The sequence below is a fragment of the Lepidochelys olivacea genome (assembly GCF_965140295.1).
Source record: "Lepidochelys olivacea isolate rLepOli2 genome assembly, chromosome: 3".
Classification (NCBI taxonomy): Eukaryota; Metazoa; Chordata; order Testudines; family Cheloniidae; genus Lepidochelys; species Lepidochelys olivacea.
This window is the reverse complement of record NC_140413.1, coordinates 204595509-204615409: the sequence shown is the minus strand read 5'-3', so window position 1 is coordinate 204615409 and position 19901 is coordinate 204595509. Positions and strand designations below refer to the sequence as shown.

The following is a 19901-nucleotide window of genomic DNA, read 5'->3' as shown; positions in this document are numbered from 1 at the left end:
TTTGTATTTCCATGTCATGCCTTGCTCTGAATGTCTTTTTAATTAGCATAATTGATAACAGTACTTTCAATCTGACAATAAAATAAAACAGAAATTAGTTTGATATTTGATAATGTACTTTAAGGCCACCTTCCTATCTTCTTTCCTTTCACAGTTTGGGGTGTTAGTCAGAGCCCTGCTGCTTCTGGATATTAAGGTAACAGAGTAGTGCAGAGTGGGTTTTTTTCCCCTGCACTTGTGACTGGAGAGAAAGTAGCAAACTTTTTTCTCTGATTGTCACCACAGGAGTGGATTGGTGCACAATGTGGGCCTGATCCTGCAAACACTTATGCACGTGAGCAGCTTTACGTATGTGAGCACTTGTGCATTAGGGTGAATACTCCTGTGTGGGGCTGCCATTTCAGAGTACTTCAGCTACTGGAGAATGCAGCTCTCTACTTGTCTTGTGGAGCTTCTCTCGTGTAACACATTATGTGCCTGCGCTATGATCTGCTCTGACTTCCATTTTTGTCTCCCAGTGCAACTCAAGGCTTGCATTAGACTTATAATGCCTTAAATGGTGTAGATCATCTGGTCTCCCTTAGAGACTACCTCCCTCCTCATGGGACTCTTGCTGAGTTGCCTCCTATCCAGTGTAAGTGGGTGAGGGAGGCTGGTTAGGCAATTTCAGTGAGGGATCCCATGACTGTGGAGTTCATGTGCCCTCTTGGTATTACACAACGCTGGGTGTTTGTGCTCCTAGGCTTTTGACATGGGAATGGATCAAGGTGGGCAGAGGCAACTCAGGAGGTGGAAGTGATTAGTTCTAGGGGGTTGGATGGGTGTGCAAGAGATTTTTAAAATTGATATGGACATTGGATTATGCTGTAAATTCTATGTACTATCTGATCCTATCTATATTCTTATAATGCCATCACCACTGTAGTATCTGGCCTCTAAGTTTTGTTTGTGTGTTCATATTGCACATGGGGTGTAGTTTATCAATGAAATAATGTATATATTCACCTGAAGTAGGCTCTATTCATTGTTTAAGTGTGCGGATGTGCACAGGGGCAGCAAATGGAGCATTTGTGTAACAAAGGGGGATCTCTCCACCTGTGTGTTGCTAAGGGGTGTGGCATGGTCTCTTACCAGCCCTGAATAAGCCATCCTGTAATGGGGACCTGAAGACTGGGTAATAGAATCCTTAATTAACATGAATCCTGTGGCCAAAAATTTCTGTGGAGAGGTAGTAGCCAGTCCACGGAGAGGTTACATTACAGACCTGGGGCATATCCATGGGCTGTAGGACTGATTTCCAACCCTCTGAGCCCATGAAGCTATCCACGCAAAGCTCGATCATTTTAGCTTTGTGCCTGGCTAAGGTAGGAGGGAGGGGGGAATTTCACTCTAAATATATAACACCTGCCTACATCAATTCTGCACAAAGCACCTGTGTACCTACTCATGCATAAAAAGTCTACACCAACTGCTAGCAGACCTACCTCTGAATGAAAACATTGCACCAAATACTTTGTATATACATGCGTATCACAATGCTGCACCAAGTACCTGTGAATTTTCTTGAGTATAGCAACACTGCACTTAATATCAGTGTTCCCACACATATATAATAAGCCACACTTCAAAACTGCATACCTGTCTTTGTATTTAACATGTGTCATCATCTGTGAACTTAACTGTAAATATCCAGAGGGGAAAACTATACTCGCTTTTTAAAAGCATCAGCTGAGAGTAAAGAGGCAGAGACAGAAAAGAAGGGTGTTTTTGAAGAGAAAGGAGAGATATAAGAAATATGGGGTTAGGAAGAAGTATATGGTGCAAGAAATTGGGGGGAGAGGGATTAGGGCCTAATCCTGCCTATTGACCTGCACAGGTGTGCCCCTTTGCCCACTTTCAGCCTCACTGACATCAGAAAATAATTGAAACAGTCGGTGCCTGCGTCCCCTGCAGACATGTTTTAGACACACAAAACATAAATACATTTCCCTGGAAGGCTGGGGATTTATTTCTGGAGCAATAGCAGGGTCTATGAAGGCACAGAGTTCCCCCATGCAGTTGTCCATGCGGGTTTGGGGTCTTAGAAAACAAAGAAATGCAAGGAAAATAAATGGAGTAAAGATGGGGAGGAAGAAAGAGCCATGAGAAGGAAGAGTACAGCAGGCATCATAGTGAGTTAAAAATGTGTTTTCTAGAAACTTTACAGCACATGATGCTAGAGAATTAGACTTCCAGCATGCCCGTGAAATAATTTTTTTTTTGTCTTTATGTCTGAAGATTTTGTTTTGAAATGCACTAATCTTCTACATGCAGGACACTGCTCCAGGTTTTCCAAAATATTCTGGGAGCGAACAGGATCCATGCAGTCAGTGCTTTATTTATAAACGATGTCTCCCTGCTAGTCAGAACTAAATGTTCACACAAGGTTTGTGTGCGTTAGTCTCCTGGATGTAAGATGCTGGCAAGAACAGCATTTGCAGGTCCCATGCTTTTGATTTTAGGATTTGTATTTTATGTAGACTGGGATTTTTTTAAAAAGTTTCTTTTCGTTTAACTTCCCCCCTCCCTTCCTGTTCTCATCGAGGGACAGGTGTTGTTTAACTCTGCGTCTTTTGATCGGTTTCTCAGGGTTCTGCACTCTCAGAACCAAAAAGAAAAGGAGGACTTGTGGCACCTTAGAGACTAACCAATTTATTTGAGCATGAGCTTTCCTGAGCTACAGCTCACTTCTTTTCTTTTTGCGAATACAGACTAACACGGCTGTTACTCTGAAACTCTAAGAATCGTTTCCTTTTACCCACAACAAAAATGGTTTCCAGCCATTGGCTGGGGACACATTTATCAGTAGCCAGCAGGAGCCTCTCTTCCCCCCCCCCCCCCCAGCCCCAACTACTTCCTGTTTGGCTGTCATGCCCTCGAGGAAGGTGGCTCATGCACTTCCAGTTCGGGAGCTGCAGGTCCCAAGTATTTCCTGCTTCAGCTGTGTGAGTATCACAAGGGCGAGCGAATGCGGGCCTGCTCCCTGTCCCCTTGCAGGCTGTCTCCATGGGATGGTGTCTGAGGATGACCGGCTGCTTGAACCGTGTCAGCTGGAGTGGGAGGGTTGTAGGGGGGTGCTGCATAGGAGTGCCAGTGGATTTGGGGTGCGGGGCTTGTGTGAAGGTTTGGGAAGCAAGGTGGGGGAGGTAATATATTTTATTGGACCGACTTCTGTTGGTGAGAGAGACAAGCTTGTGAGCTTACAAAGACGGAGCTCTTTTCAGGCCTGGGAAAGGGACTCCATCCTGGCCTCCCAGCTCAGTGCAAGGTGGAGCAGGTTGGTATTGTAAGGGGCCATGCAAAGGAGAGTGGCCCCTGAACACCTCCCCACTCGGCTTTGCCCTGTCTGGGGGGGCAAGGAGTTGGGGTATCTGAGGGTGCGAGTGAGTGACCAGCGGCTGCAGCACGGTGTTAGCTGGAGGCTGGGGGACGTCCGTGTATGGTTGGGGAGGGGGCTGGCAGAGCGGCACTGGGGCACACAGAAGGAACGGGTGGCTAAAGGGGGAGGGTTTCCCCTGCCCTTGGGGAGCATGTGGGAGCGACTGGTAGTTAGTGGGGTCTGGCTGCTGTTCACCTGCCCTCTGACAACCCATCAGCCCTGCTGCCCCCAGACTGTCTTCTTCCTGCGGCCGGGAGGCGGACAGATGTCTCCAAGTAGTGCCGGGGCCCCGATCCTGTGAGCCTGTCTGCATGCATAGACCAGTGCGAGTGCGGGGTCCCTGCTACCCGCTTTTAGGATTGGGGCCGTGGCAACTTATCCCAGGCATAACCATGCTCTCAAGTGTCCCTAGAGCCTCTGTTTGCCAGAAGCTGGGAATGGGCAACAGGATGGATCACTTGATGATTACCAGTTCTGTTCATTCCCTCTGGGGCACCTGGCACTGGCCACTGTCAGAAGACAGGATACTGGGCTAGATGGACCTTTGGTCTGACCCAGTAAGGCTGTTCTTATCCCTCTTCCACCCTGGCTGTGCTGGGCAGCCAGGCTTTGTAAATAACCATGTAATCACAACTGGCCCCACAGTGGAGCACTACAGGGCTTTGTACCATCAGTGGGTGCGGCGCATCCCTGCTCAGAACCAACGGTTTGATCTGAAGGCCTTTTTGCTCACTTTTGGTGTCCCTTGTTGCCTTTCCCCAGGAGCTCTTCTCTGGTTTGCTTTTATTGAAAGCAGACGAGCCCTTAAACTGAAAATTTACATTAAAAAACAAAGCTGGGGAAACCATCTGTTAAAATATGGCCGCTGCTTTCACACGCAGCACTGGAGGACTGATAAATAACAGAGCTGGGCCAAACATTTCAACCTTTTTTTTTTTCCCCCACCAAAAAACAGACCCATAAATTTTAGTGAAAAATGTTGTTGTTTTACTGGCTCTGATGAAGTGAGCTGTAGCTCACGAAAGCTCATGCTCTAATAAATTGGTTCGTCTCTAAGGTGCCACAAGTCCTCCTTTTCTTTTTGCAAATACAGACTAACACGGCTGTTACTCTGAAACCTAAGCACAGAGACTGATCCCATCACAATATTCACAAGGGGTTCCCTTCCAGCTCACCTACCACTGGACTAGCTGTAAATTATGTTAATGCTTAAAGGGGTGAATGGGTCTGTAATTTGGCTTGATTGTTTCAGTGTTACAAGAAGACCGCCCTCGTGGGGAGCAGGGAAACACTCTGAATCAGAGCGTGCGTGAGTGTAGGAAGGGCGGGGGTAGTGGAGGTGAGTGTAAGCACTTCAGGGACAGTCAGACCTCTGAGGATGGGAGTGTCAAACTCACCTGAGATAGTGGGCCTGATCTGCTGCTTGTGTAGACCACACTCAGCAAAAGTTATTAAAATAGAAATAGCCAAAGATAAACCATGTTGGTAATGACATACATTTATTTTACGCTTCTCCAGAGCCTCTTAAACGCTTCCAAGTGGTTCAGCACCTGTACCCAAGGTTTTGCTGGATTGCTGCACCAGAGTCTGGATTGTGGACTAACTCCCCCATGTGGACCCTGCTGGCGCATGCTAAATGTTCCTTAGTGTGCGTTGATGTCATCCTGTTTTTAGCAGGACTTCATCAATGTACGCTAGCAGGGTCTATGCAGGGGTGTTAGAGCACAACACACTGGTGTGCTCTACAAATCATACCCTGGTAGTGTGGACTCAGGAGTTGTGAAGACAAACCTGAATATTCATGGGAAGTCCACAGTCTGGATGAAACTGTTCAGCAGGCTAGATCCAGCCCATCCGTGTTACATTTGACCCCCCTGATTAGAGGCTGAGAACAGATTCTCAGTTCTGTTAACAGCAGTGCATCTCCATTGAGATCAGGGGAATTATACAAGGTTAAGTAGAATAACTAAATGGGGAAACAGACTCTGGAAGGCCAATGAGTTTTAAATCAATCTATACCAGCTGCTTGTGGACTTTGCACTGTGTAAAAACATTGCACCAAATACATTTGAATAGAAGTGTATGTTACAATGCTGTACCACATGCCTGTGAATATTGCTTTTTAGGGCAGGGACTGCCTTTTTGTTCTGTACTTACATTGCCTCGTGTAGCAGGGTCCTGGTCCCCGGCTAAGACTCATAGGCCCTGCAATAATATAAATAATAATATACTGAGATATAACAACACCGCATCTCATATCCCTGTTCCTACACATATATGACAATCCACACTTAAAAGATAGGAATACAGATTTTTAACTCTTGTCATTATTGGCGTACTTATCTTAATATCCAACACAATACAGTTTTTTAAAATCAGCTGAGAGTAGTTCACCTTGTGTCTCTCATGGTTTCATTTTGGATGGCTCACCCTCATCACCAAGCTCCTAATCTCTTCCTAACTCTCTCCTCTATCTCTGTTCTGCATCATGGCTTCTAACTTCACCAGACCTATGACCTGGGGGCCATCTTCCACTCCTCCTCCTCCTCTCCCACCCAGGTTGTCTCCAAATCCTGGAGCTTTTCACTCCATAACATTTCAAACACCTCTTCACCGGGGTGAAATCACTCGTCTCTAATCATCCTACTTCATTGCTCCACTCTCCCACTCATCAGATCTTTTTGATACCAACTTCAGCCCCCTCCAGTCCAACTTGAATGCCCCAGCCCTGGTTCTGCATCACACAGCCCCTGCTCCTTTCACTCAGTTTATTTTAGCATTTCCCCCCATCTATACCTGCTTTATCGCCTAGCACAAACATATCTGTGCCTTCTGCTATGGTACCCTTTATGTCTGGATTGCCCTTCCCAAGTCACCTCCCTCTCGTTCAGACCCTCCTCAAAGTCCAGAAGAGTCCATGACATACTGACTCATCTTATTATTGTCATCCTTGTCTTACGTTGGCTTTAGATTTATACAGTCATTGGGGCTGGTGTGATGGCCCACATTTTCATAGTGAATTGTTATTTTAGGTGTCCAACCTGAGAGACCTTAAAGGAGCTTGGTTGTGAGAGAGGAGATCCTCAGCAAACAGGTCCCTTTAAGGGGTCTCCAGTTGGACACCTAAAACCATCAGCCCCCTTTGAAAATCTTGGCCTATGTTTTGTGAGGTGGCTAGTCCAGTTTTTGGTTTGTTTACTAATCATTATTTTTCTATCATACACTGAGAACTTGTTCTAACCAGTTCATCATTGCCAGCTTGTGTTTGGGTTCAAAAAGTCTGATCTCCAACTTGGTCTGTCTTCCAGGTAAAAATAGGAATAATGATATTTGGGGTTAATATAGCACCTTGGTTCATAGGACCTGGGAGTGTGTTACTAAGGCAGGCGTGCATTATCATCACTTTTACAGATGGGGAAACCGAGCTTCAGCGGCACGAAGGCCGCACTTTTCAGTACTGTGTTCGCATGTTTCAGTTTTTGTCCTGACTTGAAACATCTTGGCCTTGATTTTTCAGAAGTTCTGAGCACCCAGATCTCCAACTGAAGTCCATGGGAGCTGCAGAGGCTCAGGACTAAGTCGTCTCAAATTGAGAAGCTGCCAGGAAGTGGCCAATCCTTGAAAATATGGTTGTCAGCGACTTGCCTAAAATCACACAGTGAGTTTACTGGCTGAGTGGAAAATAGAACCCAGGTCTCCTGAGCCTGGTGCCAGCTCCGAACGCTAGATCATATCCTCTTCCTAGAATATACTCCCTGGAAAGCCTTGGTACTGCACGGGCAGGTGCTATAATACTCTGCTGGTTTCAGAATGGCAGCCACAGAGCATAGTGGGTAGCTGTGCCAGGGAAACAGCCATTCATTCATATGTGGGCATAGGCTGAGCAAGGAGGCTGTTTGAATTTTAGTTCCCTGCTTCAAAGTTTTTGAATAAATGAGAGCTCACGTGGCATTGACCTACCAATACAAGTATGGAGGGTGTTAACTTCTCAGTGAGGCCAGCATCACTGTAAAAAGATTGAAGGAAATTATTTCATAACTTTGCTATGTTTATTTCCCAAGGAAGATCCACTCCTGTGTCAGTCTTGACAAACAGTGGGGAATGTGTTGACTTCCAAGTGACACACACTTTTTGAAGGTCATACCATTTTGGCAGTATGATCAGCTGATGTAAGGAATCTAATTGACCTGTTTTTCATTCCAGAAGGTTGCAGCTGACAGACTTCCTAGAAGGGAAAGCTGCATGACAGCTGATCACAAACACTGGCAACCTGTTTACTTCTGGATACTGCCCAAAGGATTGCTCAATCGTCAGTGATCCATTCATAGGTATAGTGCATATGAAATGATGTGTCCCCCCTCTTGCGCATCTGAGAACTCACAGGTTCAGTCACACCATCACTTTTCCTCTGACATCAGCCTCTCCACTAAAGGCCTTGGAGTAAGTTAACCGGAGACTGGCTGTATGGCTTCTAGAAATCCATTATGGCATTATAAGTATGTGGCCAATCGCCACCTAGCTTGTGTGTTTTTCCCCTTTGCCATCCCCTCCTCTCCCTCTTTTTGCTATGTTTTGAAGAGCATAAGCGCATGCATTCTTTTATGTACAGCAACTCGACTGTTGGAAGCTCTACTTGTAACTAATATGACTAGGGTGGAGGATAGCTGAAGTGTGGTGTATGGCACATGGTGCAGAAATGGAATTTTGGCCAGGGATTCCTCGGCATAGTTCCAGTGTTTTGACATGTAGTGTTGGAGTATTAATGTCCATGCCGAGCAGAGAGGATGTTAGTTTTTTTTCAGACACCCTCGTGTCTACCCTCCTGGTGAGCTGCAATGTCTTCAGTTTATTTACATAAGGAGAATGAAGGGATGAGCTGACCCAGCTGCTGCTAGAGGCCTCAATCGGAAAAAGGACTCCAAGCATGTCCTTACTTTTAACTACATGAGCAGTCTAACTTGGGTCATATGCTCAGCGTTTAGCACATGCCTCAGTATTTTCCTGGACTCCATGTGTTTCCAGGGAGTCCAGGTTTGTCAGACTTGATGCTTAGACTTCCAAGTTATCCCCTCTGCCCAAGAACAGCAAAATCTATTTCTTTCGTGCCGCCTTCCTCTTCTTAGACCCACTCTCCCTTAGTTAAATCAATGACTAAATGCTGAAACCAAAATTCTGTTGGGTGATGATAAAGAGCATGACCAGATGAGCTCTTCAGAGTTTGCTTTCCTTTGGGTTTTCATGCTACAAAACAGCATTTGGATCTCAGTAACAGTAGTGTCTCCACTGCAGTGGGGCCATGGAGGGAGATGAAACAGCATCGAGCCACCCCTCAGAGGACAGCAGCATACTGGACCTTCCCTCTGCATACGACATAACAGACAGCTTCCTGCCAGAGCACGGCACTGGGACCAGTGAGGAGCCTTGTAGTTCTGTGGATACTTTTGCCTCATCAGCATGCTTAGGTAAAGACTAAACTAACAATGAATGTAAATATTCCCGTTCTCTCTCTCACACTCCCTCACTCCCTCCCTTTGGACATAGAGACATGTCGGGTCAATATTTGTTGCTTCAGGCAGAGTGTTGTTTGAATGAACAGCAAACAGCGTGCTGAAGTTTGATGCAAGTTCATCTGCCTTCGTGCAAAGTGTGGCTTATTGGAACTGCAATATGGTTCTGTGCTTCCGAGTAAATACAAAGTGCGCTGTGGATTGCTGATATCTGTGAGAGCCGTCGAGAGGGTTGCTGCTTTTTGGTGTCACTGTGCTCATGGAGGAGGGAGTTGCCTGAGGCCAACTGACAGAAAGAATCCTAACGTTCTCCTAGGCATCAGGGAAAACATTGCTTTGTACAATTACAACCAGTAAGGAAACATCTGCTCTGCAAATCCTTCTACCTACCTTTCTCCCATCTACAGCCTGTGTCCTCATTAAACCAGTGCAGGACAAGTGTTCTGTTTATAAAAGGTTATAGAAACAGGCAACTGAATGGCTGGTTGTGCTGCATTCCTTGTGGATTAGTAATAAGCTTGCTGTAGGATCGGATTATGTTCCACAACTGGGAGACAATGGTTAACTGTCTTGCCTTGTTTTGTTTCTTAGAGGGGGGGATTTCTGCAGAAATGGTCAAGAAACTAAGCTTTGGGCCAGTTCCCACTTTCTGAGCTGCACTGTTGTATTTATCCACAAGGGAGCTGAACTGAGGTTGCATGAACAACTTTAATTCTGGTATTTTCTAATTTTTCAGCATGTGACTTTACAATCTGAGAGTTCATTTAATGTAGCTATTATGGATGTGATATGTATACAAGTGTTGTTCTGCTTGTACTTTCTGAGAGCGACTCTGGCCAGTTTCCACTACCTTCGTGTGTTTTTACGGATTAATTATTCTACAGTGGTCAGAGTGCCTTTGAGAGGGTGTATTAAAATACAATATTAATATAGTTTATCGTAGGTGTCACTAGGTGGCCCTGTTACACAGTCTTCCAAGTTCTTTTTCTTAACATGGGAGCAAATGTTCAGTCATGAGAAGACAGGCTATGTGGTGGTGTTGGTTTTGGTTATACAAGATCATGGGACTGGAGCCATGTGAGCAGCAGGAGAATTTGCTCTCTGCCTGGGGCTCTGTTTGCTTTCCACAGAAAATTTAGACTTTTTCATAAAAAACCCCAAATATCCAAAAAGTTTTGATTTTTGGCTGAAAATGTTTATTTTGAATAATAGCCGCTGTGCCTTAATGGGAGTTGGTTGTACTTTTTGGGTGTGTAATGTCCCATTCCCCTCTATGTGCCAGGCTCCCCAGGGGACTAATGTCTCATGATGCACTGTGGAATATCAACAAGAAGGGAGAACGTGGTGCATCATGGGAGATGTAGTCCAGCTAGGGAGCCCAGCCCATAGAGAAGAATGGTGTTATGAGGTACCTGAATTACAACTCCCCTGAGGCACCGTAGCAGCATTTCTGAATCAAAATTTTTGGTTTTCTCTTTATTATTTGGCTGAGAATTTTTGGTTGTCAGTTTTCTTGCTGAAAAGTTGGTATTTTCCACGGAGGAAAAAACCCAACAAACCCATTTTTTGACGAGCACAGAATATCCCCAGATTTGCCTCACTGATTTCTCCACCACTATGAAGCCAATTGCCAGCCCTTGTCAGTTGCCATGGTGTGGCGGAGGGGGAGCACTGATGTTAGAACAGGATGCTGGTGTCAGAAGAATGGGCAGTAATAGGTTACATCATCTGATCCAGCCTGACGTTATTGATTCATTTGATCCAGGTTCTCCCCTCTCCTCTCCCCTTCCCCCTCCCCCCCCGACTTAAAAGTTTGTGAGGGGAAGTTTGTGATGGGGGAATCACTTTACATGTGAACTAAGTGGGGCTACTGTGGTGTTTGCTACTTTTAAATATTTCCAGGTAAAATAATTCTGTTGTGTCTTGCTTTTGATCTAAGACCCACTAGCATAGTATTCCTTTGTGCGTGCTTTTGCTGCTGCTGTCGTCATCAGCAGGAGTGACTGCATAGACAGTGCATTGGACGTGGGGCAAAGCTGGAAATGGTTGTATTTAGCCTTCGCTCCTTTCCAGAATGTTAAATCCAAACTGCATTGAACCCACCACTTTCATCACCTATTCAGTCCTGATGCACTGAGGGTTAAGAAGGTTTGTGTCAGTTACATTAAATAGTCTGGATTAAAATAAAACGAGGTGAGGTTGGGAAGTCATTTGCAAAGGGGTTTGCAAATATTTTTTAAAAAGAAAAAAATTATTTCTTCTGTTTGTAGGCAAAGCTAGCAAAATTTCTGTTCACTTTGGAGATTTAAATAATTAAAAGGAGGTGTTTAACTCTTCTTCCTCGTGTCAGCTGTCACAAGATACTTATTTGCTTAAGGGCTGAGCCAACCATCAGGGATGGTAACATCAGTACCCCTACTGGTCACCCACTATATTGCACATACAGAGGCTAAGCACCCAATGAGCCTAGCTTAGCTGTGGTGGTTACTAGCTTATGAGGCCTGGGCAGTTTCCTTCAGTTTCTCGTATAACAGTTCCAGGATTATGTCTCAAGTAAAATAGCATTCATCTGTGATAGGGATTCCAGCCATTGCTGTGTTTTGTCTGTCAAGAGTAGGAGCACTGGAGGAGGCTACGTGACCTAGTCGTTATAGTACATTTGGCCAATCGATATTCCTGTTCTAATTTGAGCCTTGATTAATTTCTGGTAATGGTAAAGTGTCCACTTGTGAGTCATAGTGTCGGGATGTAGTTCCTTGTTGCTAGTGAAAATATGCCAAATGAATGTTTCTCTCTGCTGTGGTAGAGAAATTCGTCTGACAATGTGATAGGCTGGGGTTTGTTTGTTTTAGACAGACTGTGTGTCACAGGTTTTCTGTAAAGGTGTATTCACAAGTGCAGGGATTTGTAGGCAATCCCTGTGATGGGTGTGTTTATTGTGAGCTGTTGGCTCAGATCCTGTTCTTCTCCAGCAAGGGTTGGTGCTATTTGAGTTAATTGTTTTGGTGATTAATGTTGGGGTGTAGGAGGAACGTGTGATTACTCTGCAGTCCCAAGACTGGTTTGCGGCGCATGGAGTTTACAGCTAATCAGCCAGCCATGACATGTGAAAAACAAAGACAAACTGCTCAAACATGAAATTTCATATTGTGTTTTACACCAGTAGAGGTCAGATCCTGCATGTTTGTTCATGTACAACACCCACTGACTTCAGTGGGCGCTTTGGGTTTCGCAGAGAATGAAAGATCAGGCCCCAAATTCTTCTTCTTTTATTCACATTACAATTGCACCTAGAAGCCCTGACTAGAGCCAAACTGTGATGGACACTGACTGCACATAATAAGACAGCCCTGGCTCAAAGAACTTGCAGTCCAAACAAATACTTATTTGAGTGTAGTTTTCTATACAACTGTGTCTATATAAAACAATGCTGCTCCAAATATCTGAGTGCCTGCTTGTATGGAACAACATCGTTTTACATGCACGTTCGCCTAAGTACATGTATAAAATCGTGAACGTCTTTTATTTTAACAGGAGACGTCTGCTTTCTAATCTAGGTTGTTTAAACTTACGTAAGTCCTTTGTAAGTCAGCAAAAAAAAACCAAGCCACAGCAGCAAGTCTCAGAGCCCAAGTCAACTGACTTGGGCTCTATAGGTTTTTACTACAACAGGGCTAAACATAGCAGTATAGCTATTCCCACTCAGCCTGGAGCCCAGGATCTGAGACCAACCCCCCTTGCTGGGTTTCGTAGTCTGGGGTCCAGTCCAAGCAGGAATGTCTAAACTGCTGTTTTCAGCCCTGAATTGGGGTTTGTGTGTTGTTTTTTTGCAATGTAGTCATACCATCAATCATCTTGGCTGCAGAAAACATAACTGCAGTGAAAACCAAACCCTACATCACAGGGGAACTTTCTTAGAGAATTAAATCATACCAAAGCATCTTGGAGTTACAGTCCTAGCTCTTGTTTCCTCCTCTTATGAAATAGTGAAAAGTGTTCCAGTGTCTCTTATTATTATTCATTTGTATTGCAAAGGCATCTAGGGGCTCCAGTCATGGACCATGACCCCAGTGTGTTAGGTGCTGTACAAACACAGAACAAAAGGATGGTCCCTGCCCTAGTGATCTTACAGTCTAAGTCTGAGATGAGACAACAGATGGACACAGACAGAGAAATGGGAGAGCAGAAGGAAACCGTGAGAGCATATGGGTTAGCATGATCAGTGGTGGCAGCATGCAGCTTGTAAGATTTAAGTTACGAGCAGCAATTTGCTCTAACCCTGTACTATAAAGCATTTTGACTTGGGGTCCGGCTCCTATGGTTTAGGTGTGGGAATGATAGGTAATTCTTCGAACTCTGTTTTAAATGCCATTTGTAGTTTGACAAGGACAGTGGTCTCGCTTGCTCCAATGTTAATTTTTCAGCAGACAAAAGTACAGCCAGCAGGATTCACTGTCACTGTCTCTCAGAACATAGCAACCTTCTTAGTGGAGATGTAGATGGAGGCAAAGTAATATTTTTCTGGCATTCCTCCTGTACTGGATTGATATTGACCAGAAGGCATGTCATTCAGCCTTCAGGCATCCCACATAAATATTTATGTGTCCTTAGTGTAACTTAGGAACAATTAAAAGTGTGTATAACAGGGAGGTTATATCATTTTGTTGGAAGGGAAATGTTGCATCATAGTAGTTGGGTAACTCCGTTAGACCGTTGAATCAGCAAAACAGTGCTTGCAGTCACATGGAAATGCTGATAAAGACCAAATGTACGCACGAATGAGTGATTTATGATTCATTAGTGAGTGAGCATTCTCCTGCTGTAACAAAGATACAGCATAACCAGCAGTAAACTGAATTTTGTAATGAAGTTAAAGGGACATTGGTAGGTCAAAAAGAGCATATTTAAAAAACACACACATGCACAGAGTCAAAATTTCCTTGTTTATACAGCAATGGACCTTAGAATATTAAAGCTGATGAAAATTGTACTTTGCATCTTTTTTGTGTTTTTTTTTTTTTTAATGTTTCTACTCGGCTCAGAAAATAAAACTAAATGATTGTCTTTAAAACATTTCTAATCTGCATTACTCACATCCTAGCACAACATTGCAGGGTTTAGGATACTGGCTCTGTTGGGGACTGTTTTAAATCCAGGCAAATTGTTTTATTATTTCAAGTTTCCAAAAAGGTCTTAAAATATTTAAATTCGTATTTCGATTTTGCTGAGGTTTTTTTCAGCGAAACCTATATTCTCTTCCTTTATTTGCTGCTGTTGTCTGCATTATGGTAGCTGTTGTCTGCATTATGTGTTAGGTGCTGTCCAGACACAGAGGAAGACATGGATCTTGCCCTTAAGAGCCGAGCAGTCTTAAATAAAGGGTGTGAGGAAGGGGATACAGCATCCAAGCCAAGGATCATGGGGAAAGTTGGCTCATCTCTAAGGCTAAGATTCTGTCATGGCTATTTTTAGTAAAAGTCAGGGACAGGTCACGGGCAGTAAAGAAAAATTCACGGAAGCCTGTGACCTGTCCCTAACTTCTACTAAAAATATCTATGATAAAATGGGAAAGGACCAGGCAGCTGCAGGGTGGCTGGGAGCTCTGGAGCCCCCACTACCCTCCTTGGGGGCGCAGAGCTCCAGAGTCCCTCTGCCCCCAGCGGCAGAGAGGAGCTGCAGGGTCCCTCTGCCCCCTTCTTAGCGGCAGGGAGATGTGTGAATCCCCCTGCCACCACCACAGTGGGGAGCTGCAGGGCTCCCTCCGCTCCCTGCAGCGGCCAGCAACTGCAGGGGTTCCTCTGCTCCCCCGCGGCAGTGGGGAGCAGCAGCAGGGGTCCCCCTGCTGCAGTGGGGAGTGGCAGGGGTCAACCAGCCCCGCAGCAGCGGCGGGAAGCTGACAGGGTCAACCAGCCCTGTGGTGGTGGCGGGAGCTGCCAGTGTCCCCCTATCCCACGATGGCAGCTGAGGTGCTGCGGGGTACCCCTCCTGCCTGCAGTGGCTGGGAGTTGCTGGGTACCCTGCTGCCCATGGCGGCTGAGAGCTTGGGGGCCCACTGTCTCAAGCGACAGGGGTACCTTGCAGTTCCCTGCTGCGGAAGGCGGCAGGACCCTGCTACTCCCAGCCACCAGGGCTGAAGTCACGGAGGTCTTTGGAAGTCACAGATTCCGTGACTTCCATTACCTCGGTGACAAAACTGTAGCCTTACTCATCTCTAATTCATTCTGTGGAGGGGTTATGAAAATTGTTAAAAGTGATGACTGGGGTGGGGTGGGTAGGTGGGAAAAAGGTGGAAAGGAAAGGAGATCTTGTAGGGAAGAGATGATGTGAGAGGAACAAAGGAGTAGGAGAGGACAGAGGAGGGAATTAGGAAGGTGAGGAAGAAGGGGGATGTTGGTGATGCGACCGGAGTAGAGGTCAGAGTCCAAAAGAGTCTAAGGGCTGGATCATCATCTGGTTTACGTTTGGCTTCAAAGAAGCAGTGTAGTTGGAAACCTGCTGAGGCTCTGGCCCCATGCACAGATGCACCCTGTGATGTAAGGAAGCTGAGAATCTGAAAGCTGTTCCTGGGAACAGGACCCTTCACAGGCTACCCCAGAAGCTTCCTTCCCTGCCCACCCAGGGTATGTCTACACAGCCTGCAGCAGTGAGTCTCCAAGACCAGGTCCACAGACTCGGGTTCATGGGACTCGGCTACCACGCTAAAAAGAGCTGTGTAGACAGCACTCCTCAGTTACCTGCCTCTCCCCACTCTCTTATGCACTGGTTATGATTTTTTTTTTTAATTCGTATCTGAAATGAGACCTGTCTGTATCGATGCCCATTTATTCTGACTAGTCCTTAACTGTTCTATGTTTACTGCTCTCTTTGCTTTTCAAGAGCCTCTTCCATCTTTTCCGGTAGAGCTACGTCATGTATGTGACGAGAAGAAACGGTTTTACATGCTGTAGTTTGTCCCTGTTCTTGGGTTGTGCATGTGTGCTGTGGTGGAATGTGGAAAATTAAAGGAACGGGGCGTACTGCTAATATTGTCAAGCCATTTGGGTTAGCACTAACACTTGAGAGGCCACTCAGAAGTTCATGGCAGTATAAAATTCAATGTATTCATTCGTTATCCTGTACATTAAAGAAAAACCCAGCTTGGCTACCTAACGACCAGGAGAAATGAACTTCTCGGACAGATTTGAACTCGCTGCATTCATTGAGGAGGAAGTGTAATGCCAAAGACCACACACAGGCTTTATAGAAAAGCTCATTAGAAGCATCTGTACATACCCTGTAGGTCCAAAACAGGTTTTCTTCAGTCATGTTATCCATGCAGAGCCAAATTTTAGCTAAAATAGGAGGCCCACTTGCACGCACGATTACCACAGTTCCATGCAGAGGTTGGATGTGGGAACTTAGATGCCCAAATGCCCATGCATAGGTACAATCATTGTTACTGTGTGCAAAGGTATATGCGCACTTGTGCATGCAAAAATTAATAAACAAAAAATAATAATCAAAATATCTGCCTGCCACATACGTTCTGATATTTGGCTTGATTGGGAGGGATTTATATACATACACTTTGTATTCTTTTTTTCATAAGAGAACCCCTAAGAGTGCCACTGAAATAACCCAGTATCCGATGTTCGCGTTTAGAATACTAAGTTAAGGAATGGTACTTTGATTTCTGCTGCCCTCTAGTGATCAATAGTACCGACTTCTGATACATTAGAAATGTATCAAATGGAGGTACAATTAAACTTCAGGTAGTGGAGGAAAATTAGCATCTATACATTTCTGCCAGAAGGCCCAGATCCTAAGCTGTTGCAAATCAGTGGAGCTCAACTGATTTCAGTGGAGCTACATCAGTTTACTCCAGCTGAAGATCCTGATCTGGAAATGTTGCCAAAGGAGACTTGATTGTTCACTGCTTAGCTTATAGTGTGTAGTTTTTTACATACTGTTGTTCCCGTCAAATGCTGGTGAAGTATTTTTGTGGTTTTTGGAATAGAGTTTCTTAGCCTGTGTTTACATTACAGCTGTGTCAGGGGATCCAGTGAGAACGACAATGCTTTAGAACCGTGGGTTCAACCTGTGGCCCATGGGCCCCTGGGGTTCTGCAGACTATCCCTAAGATTTCCAAAGGAGTCCCCACCTTCATTCAAAAATTTGTAGGGGTCCCCAAATGAAAAAAGGTTGAAAACCACTGCTGTAGAGCTGGGTTATGTTGTTTGAGCATAGACATGACTGTACCTACGCCTGAACTGGGCCAAGACTTTTAATACGAAGAATGTCTGGTGATTAGTGCTGTTGTAAGGTCCTTCATGACTGGGATTTGCTGGGTTGTTTTTTTTTTTTTTCTTTTCCCCCGTCTGAAAAATTCTGGGTTTTGAAAAAGCCATGATTTTGGGTGTCACTGTTTTTTGTTTTTGTTCTCCCTCTCCAGTAGGCACATGTGGGCTAATCTGTCACCCACATTAGGTCTCAGCCTGATCTCTGGTAGCATGAGAGTCAAAATTCCTTCCAGAATTTTTAGAATTAATTAGATCTCTGGCTATTCCTTACATCGGTGTTCGTTTGATCTCTTGCTGAGGTGGTGGTTTTAGTCGTTTTCCAGGAAAAAGAAAATATTCACACAGCTGGGGTTTGTTTTTGTTTTGTTTTAAGACGAGAGTGTTGATTTTCCAGGTTGCAGGCTTGATGTGAAATTGTGCTTCCGATTAATCATTATTATCTTTATTCCCAGTGCACTCACTTGATCCTCGACCAAAACACCCCTCAAGTACAATTAAAAAAAAAATCTCCCTCTTCAAAGCTAGTTGGCGTGGCTCTGAAATATTTCAAATTTTAATGCTGCACATATACACCTTGGTACAGTGGGCCAGATCCTCAGCCGGAGTAAATTAGCATTGCTATGAGATTAATGAAGCCACATGGGTTCACAGCAGTGGAAGCTCTGGCCAGTTGTGTTTTGTAGTGTCTGTTAACAAAGTGGTACAATTGCATGAAATATTAAATGAAGTAGCAAAGCTAAATTATGGTTTATAGAAAATTAATACAAGTAGATTAAGCCATGTGACACAGAAAACCTGAGATCGCTGGCTAGATGAGCGACTGCATGTCCCTGTAGCCGTCTGTAATTACTTTTTCAAGAATGTGTTCTACAGAACATTCAACTAAAAATAAACCCAGAGAAAGAGAAGCAGATATCTTATTCTATATGCATTCTAAGGAAGAAAAGTAACCATGGATTGTTTTTAAAAATGAGAATGAGATTTAGAAAGAGCATGTTCCAAAGATTTTTCCTTGACTATACTTACTCTTGACATTGGATCAAGTCCATGGAACCCAATCCAGTAAGGTTGCTGAGCACCCACCGTTCCCATTTAATTTCACTGGGGGTTGTGGGTGCTCAGCTCCTCCCAGGACTGGGCCCTTACTACACACTGCATTCAAACCACCTGTGTTCCCACTCCAGGAAAATGAATCTGTGTCCAAGTACTAAACACAGACTTTATATTCTAATGGCACAAGAAGACTGTGGCTAGATATATCTGCATAATTAATTCCTTGCACACTCCGAACTACCACTGAAGGCAGGAAGAGTTTTGGATGCAACAGGACTGTGGGATCAGCCCCTTGGCCTCCTGCAGAATGCGTCATTTGGCCTTTCATGGCTCTGATTTTCAAATGCATATTTTTCGGCCAATGGTCTGCTCCAGTCAGGCCAGACTGTCATCTGCATTCTGCTCCCATGCATGGGAGTAAATAAGTATAAGAATCCCCTTTGTTCCTTGGCACGGATTGCCTGCATTGTGGGTAGCAATGAGGGAAGGGAAAGTAGAGCAGCCTCCACAGGGCATCAACTCTTCTTTCCACACACGGGTGAGAAGTGGGGGGAGCCTTTGCTCTGCCATCCTGTCGCAGCAGCCAGTGCAGTTGTGCTAAGGGAGGTAATCCATGCCAGCCGCATAGCTGGCTCAGACTATTCCCCTCCCATCCTGGAGTAAGGGAGAGCCAGGAACCAGACTGTTACTCTGAGACACAATAGTCATGTTATTCCCAAAGATGATATCGTAGCCAATACACCGAAAGCTCTTGATTTTGCATTCATCGTTTCCTTTGGCTGTGAAAAGAGGTGTGGCAGAGAATTCGTACTCTAGAAGAACATGTTTTGTGTGTGTTTATAGTTAGATTGTAGCACTGAGGATATAAAAACCGAGTCATTGCAGTCCCCAGTGCAAACTGTGCAACGTTGGAATTTCCATGGAACAGAAATTGTGGCTCCTGACCAGCTCCAACTTTAGCCCAGCTGCTGAACAATCAAAAGGTGAAATCTTCCTGTGCTCTGCCTCAGAGCCCAAGGGCAAGGCTCACAGCCTAGTGTGAAGATGAACTTGCAGTAAACTTCCACCCCTGTAACTTAGCTTTGCGTCTTTCCATCCTCTGTGCATGCCCCTGGCAATGGTTTTGGAAGGTGCCATGTTTTTCACTGAGCTACAGCAGGGATTAATGACGTTTATGGACCTGCAGTTGTGCTGTGCTACAGGAATTGTGCTGAACATCCAACAGGAGGAAGATGTCTGCCGGCCGCTTTCACAGAGAGACCTTCTGTCTCTTCCTCCTGTTTCTCCGCCCTACGAAAAAGCATTACAGGATGGTCGGGTTCAGAAAGATGGTGTCCCAGCGGGGACAGATGCTTCAGTGGTTTCCTGGGCCTGATTCTTCACTCAGTGACACTGATGTTATGCGGGTGCTGCTCCACTGATTTCAATTGCGCTACGACAGAATGGGTGACCCAGAATGGAGAATTGGGCCACGTACGTCTTTGATGGTGTGTCTGTCACAAGCATCCCCTTCCTGAGGATACTTTTTGGGGGCTGTTAAATGGATGGTCGGTGATTTAAAAGAAGGTTGAATGACCCCTAGCAGCACATCATGCTAATGTAAATTGATCTCCCTGTGTGGGCCACTAGCTTGATTTCCCTTCT

The 19901-nt window shown here is 45.0% G+C and overlaps 1 protein-coding gene across 4 annotated transcripts in view; it reads left to right on the top strand.

Annotated features, from left to right (window-relative positions):
• Positions 1 to 2904: 2904 nt before the first annotated feature.
• SHLD1 (shieldin complex subunit 1) overlaps positions 2905 to 19901 on the top strand; it is a 91144-nt gene continuing 74147 nt past the window's right edge. For 2 of the 4 annotated variants that reach the window (XM_084624015.1, XM_084624016.1), the window contains exons 1-4: positions 2905 to 2984; positions 6936 to 7076; positions 7622 to 7746; positions 8708 to 8880. In XM_084624015.1, coding sequence (XP_084480141.1) covers positions 8715 to 8880 — 166 coding nt within the window. In that variant the 5' untranslated portion in view covers positions 2905 to 2984; positions 6936 to 7076; positions 7622 to 7746; positions 8708 to 8714. Of the gene's footprint in view, positions 2985 to 3239; positions 3317 to 6935; positions 7077 to 7621; positions 7747 to 8707; positions 8881 to 19901 lie in introns of those variants that run through there. The other 2 variants (XM_084624018.1, XM_084624017.1) reach the window with 2 other exon arrangements.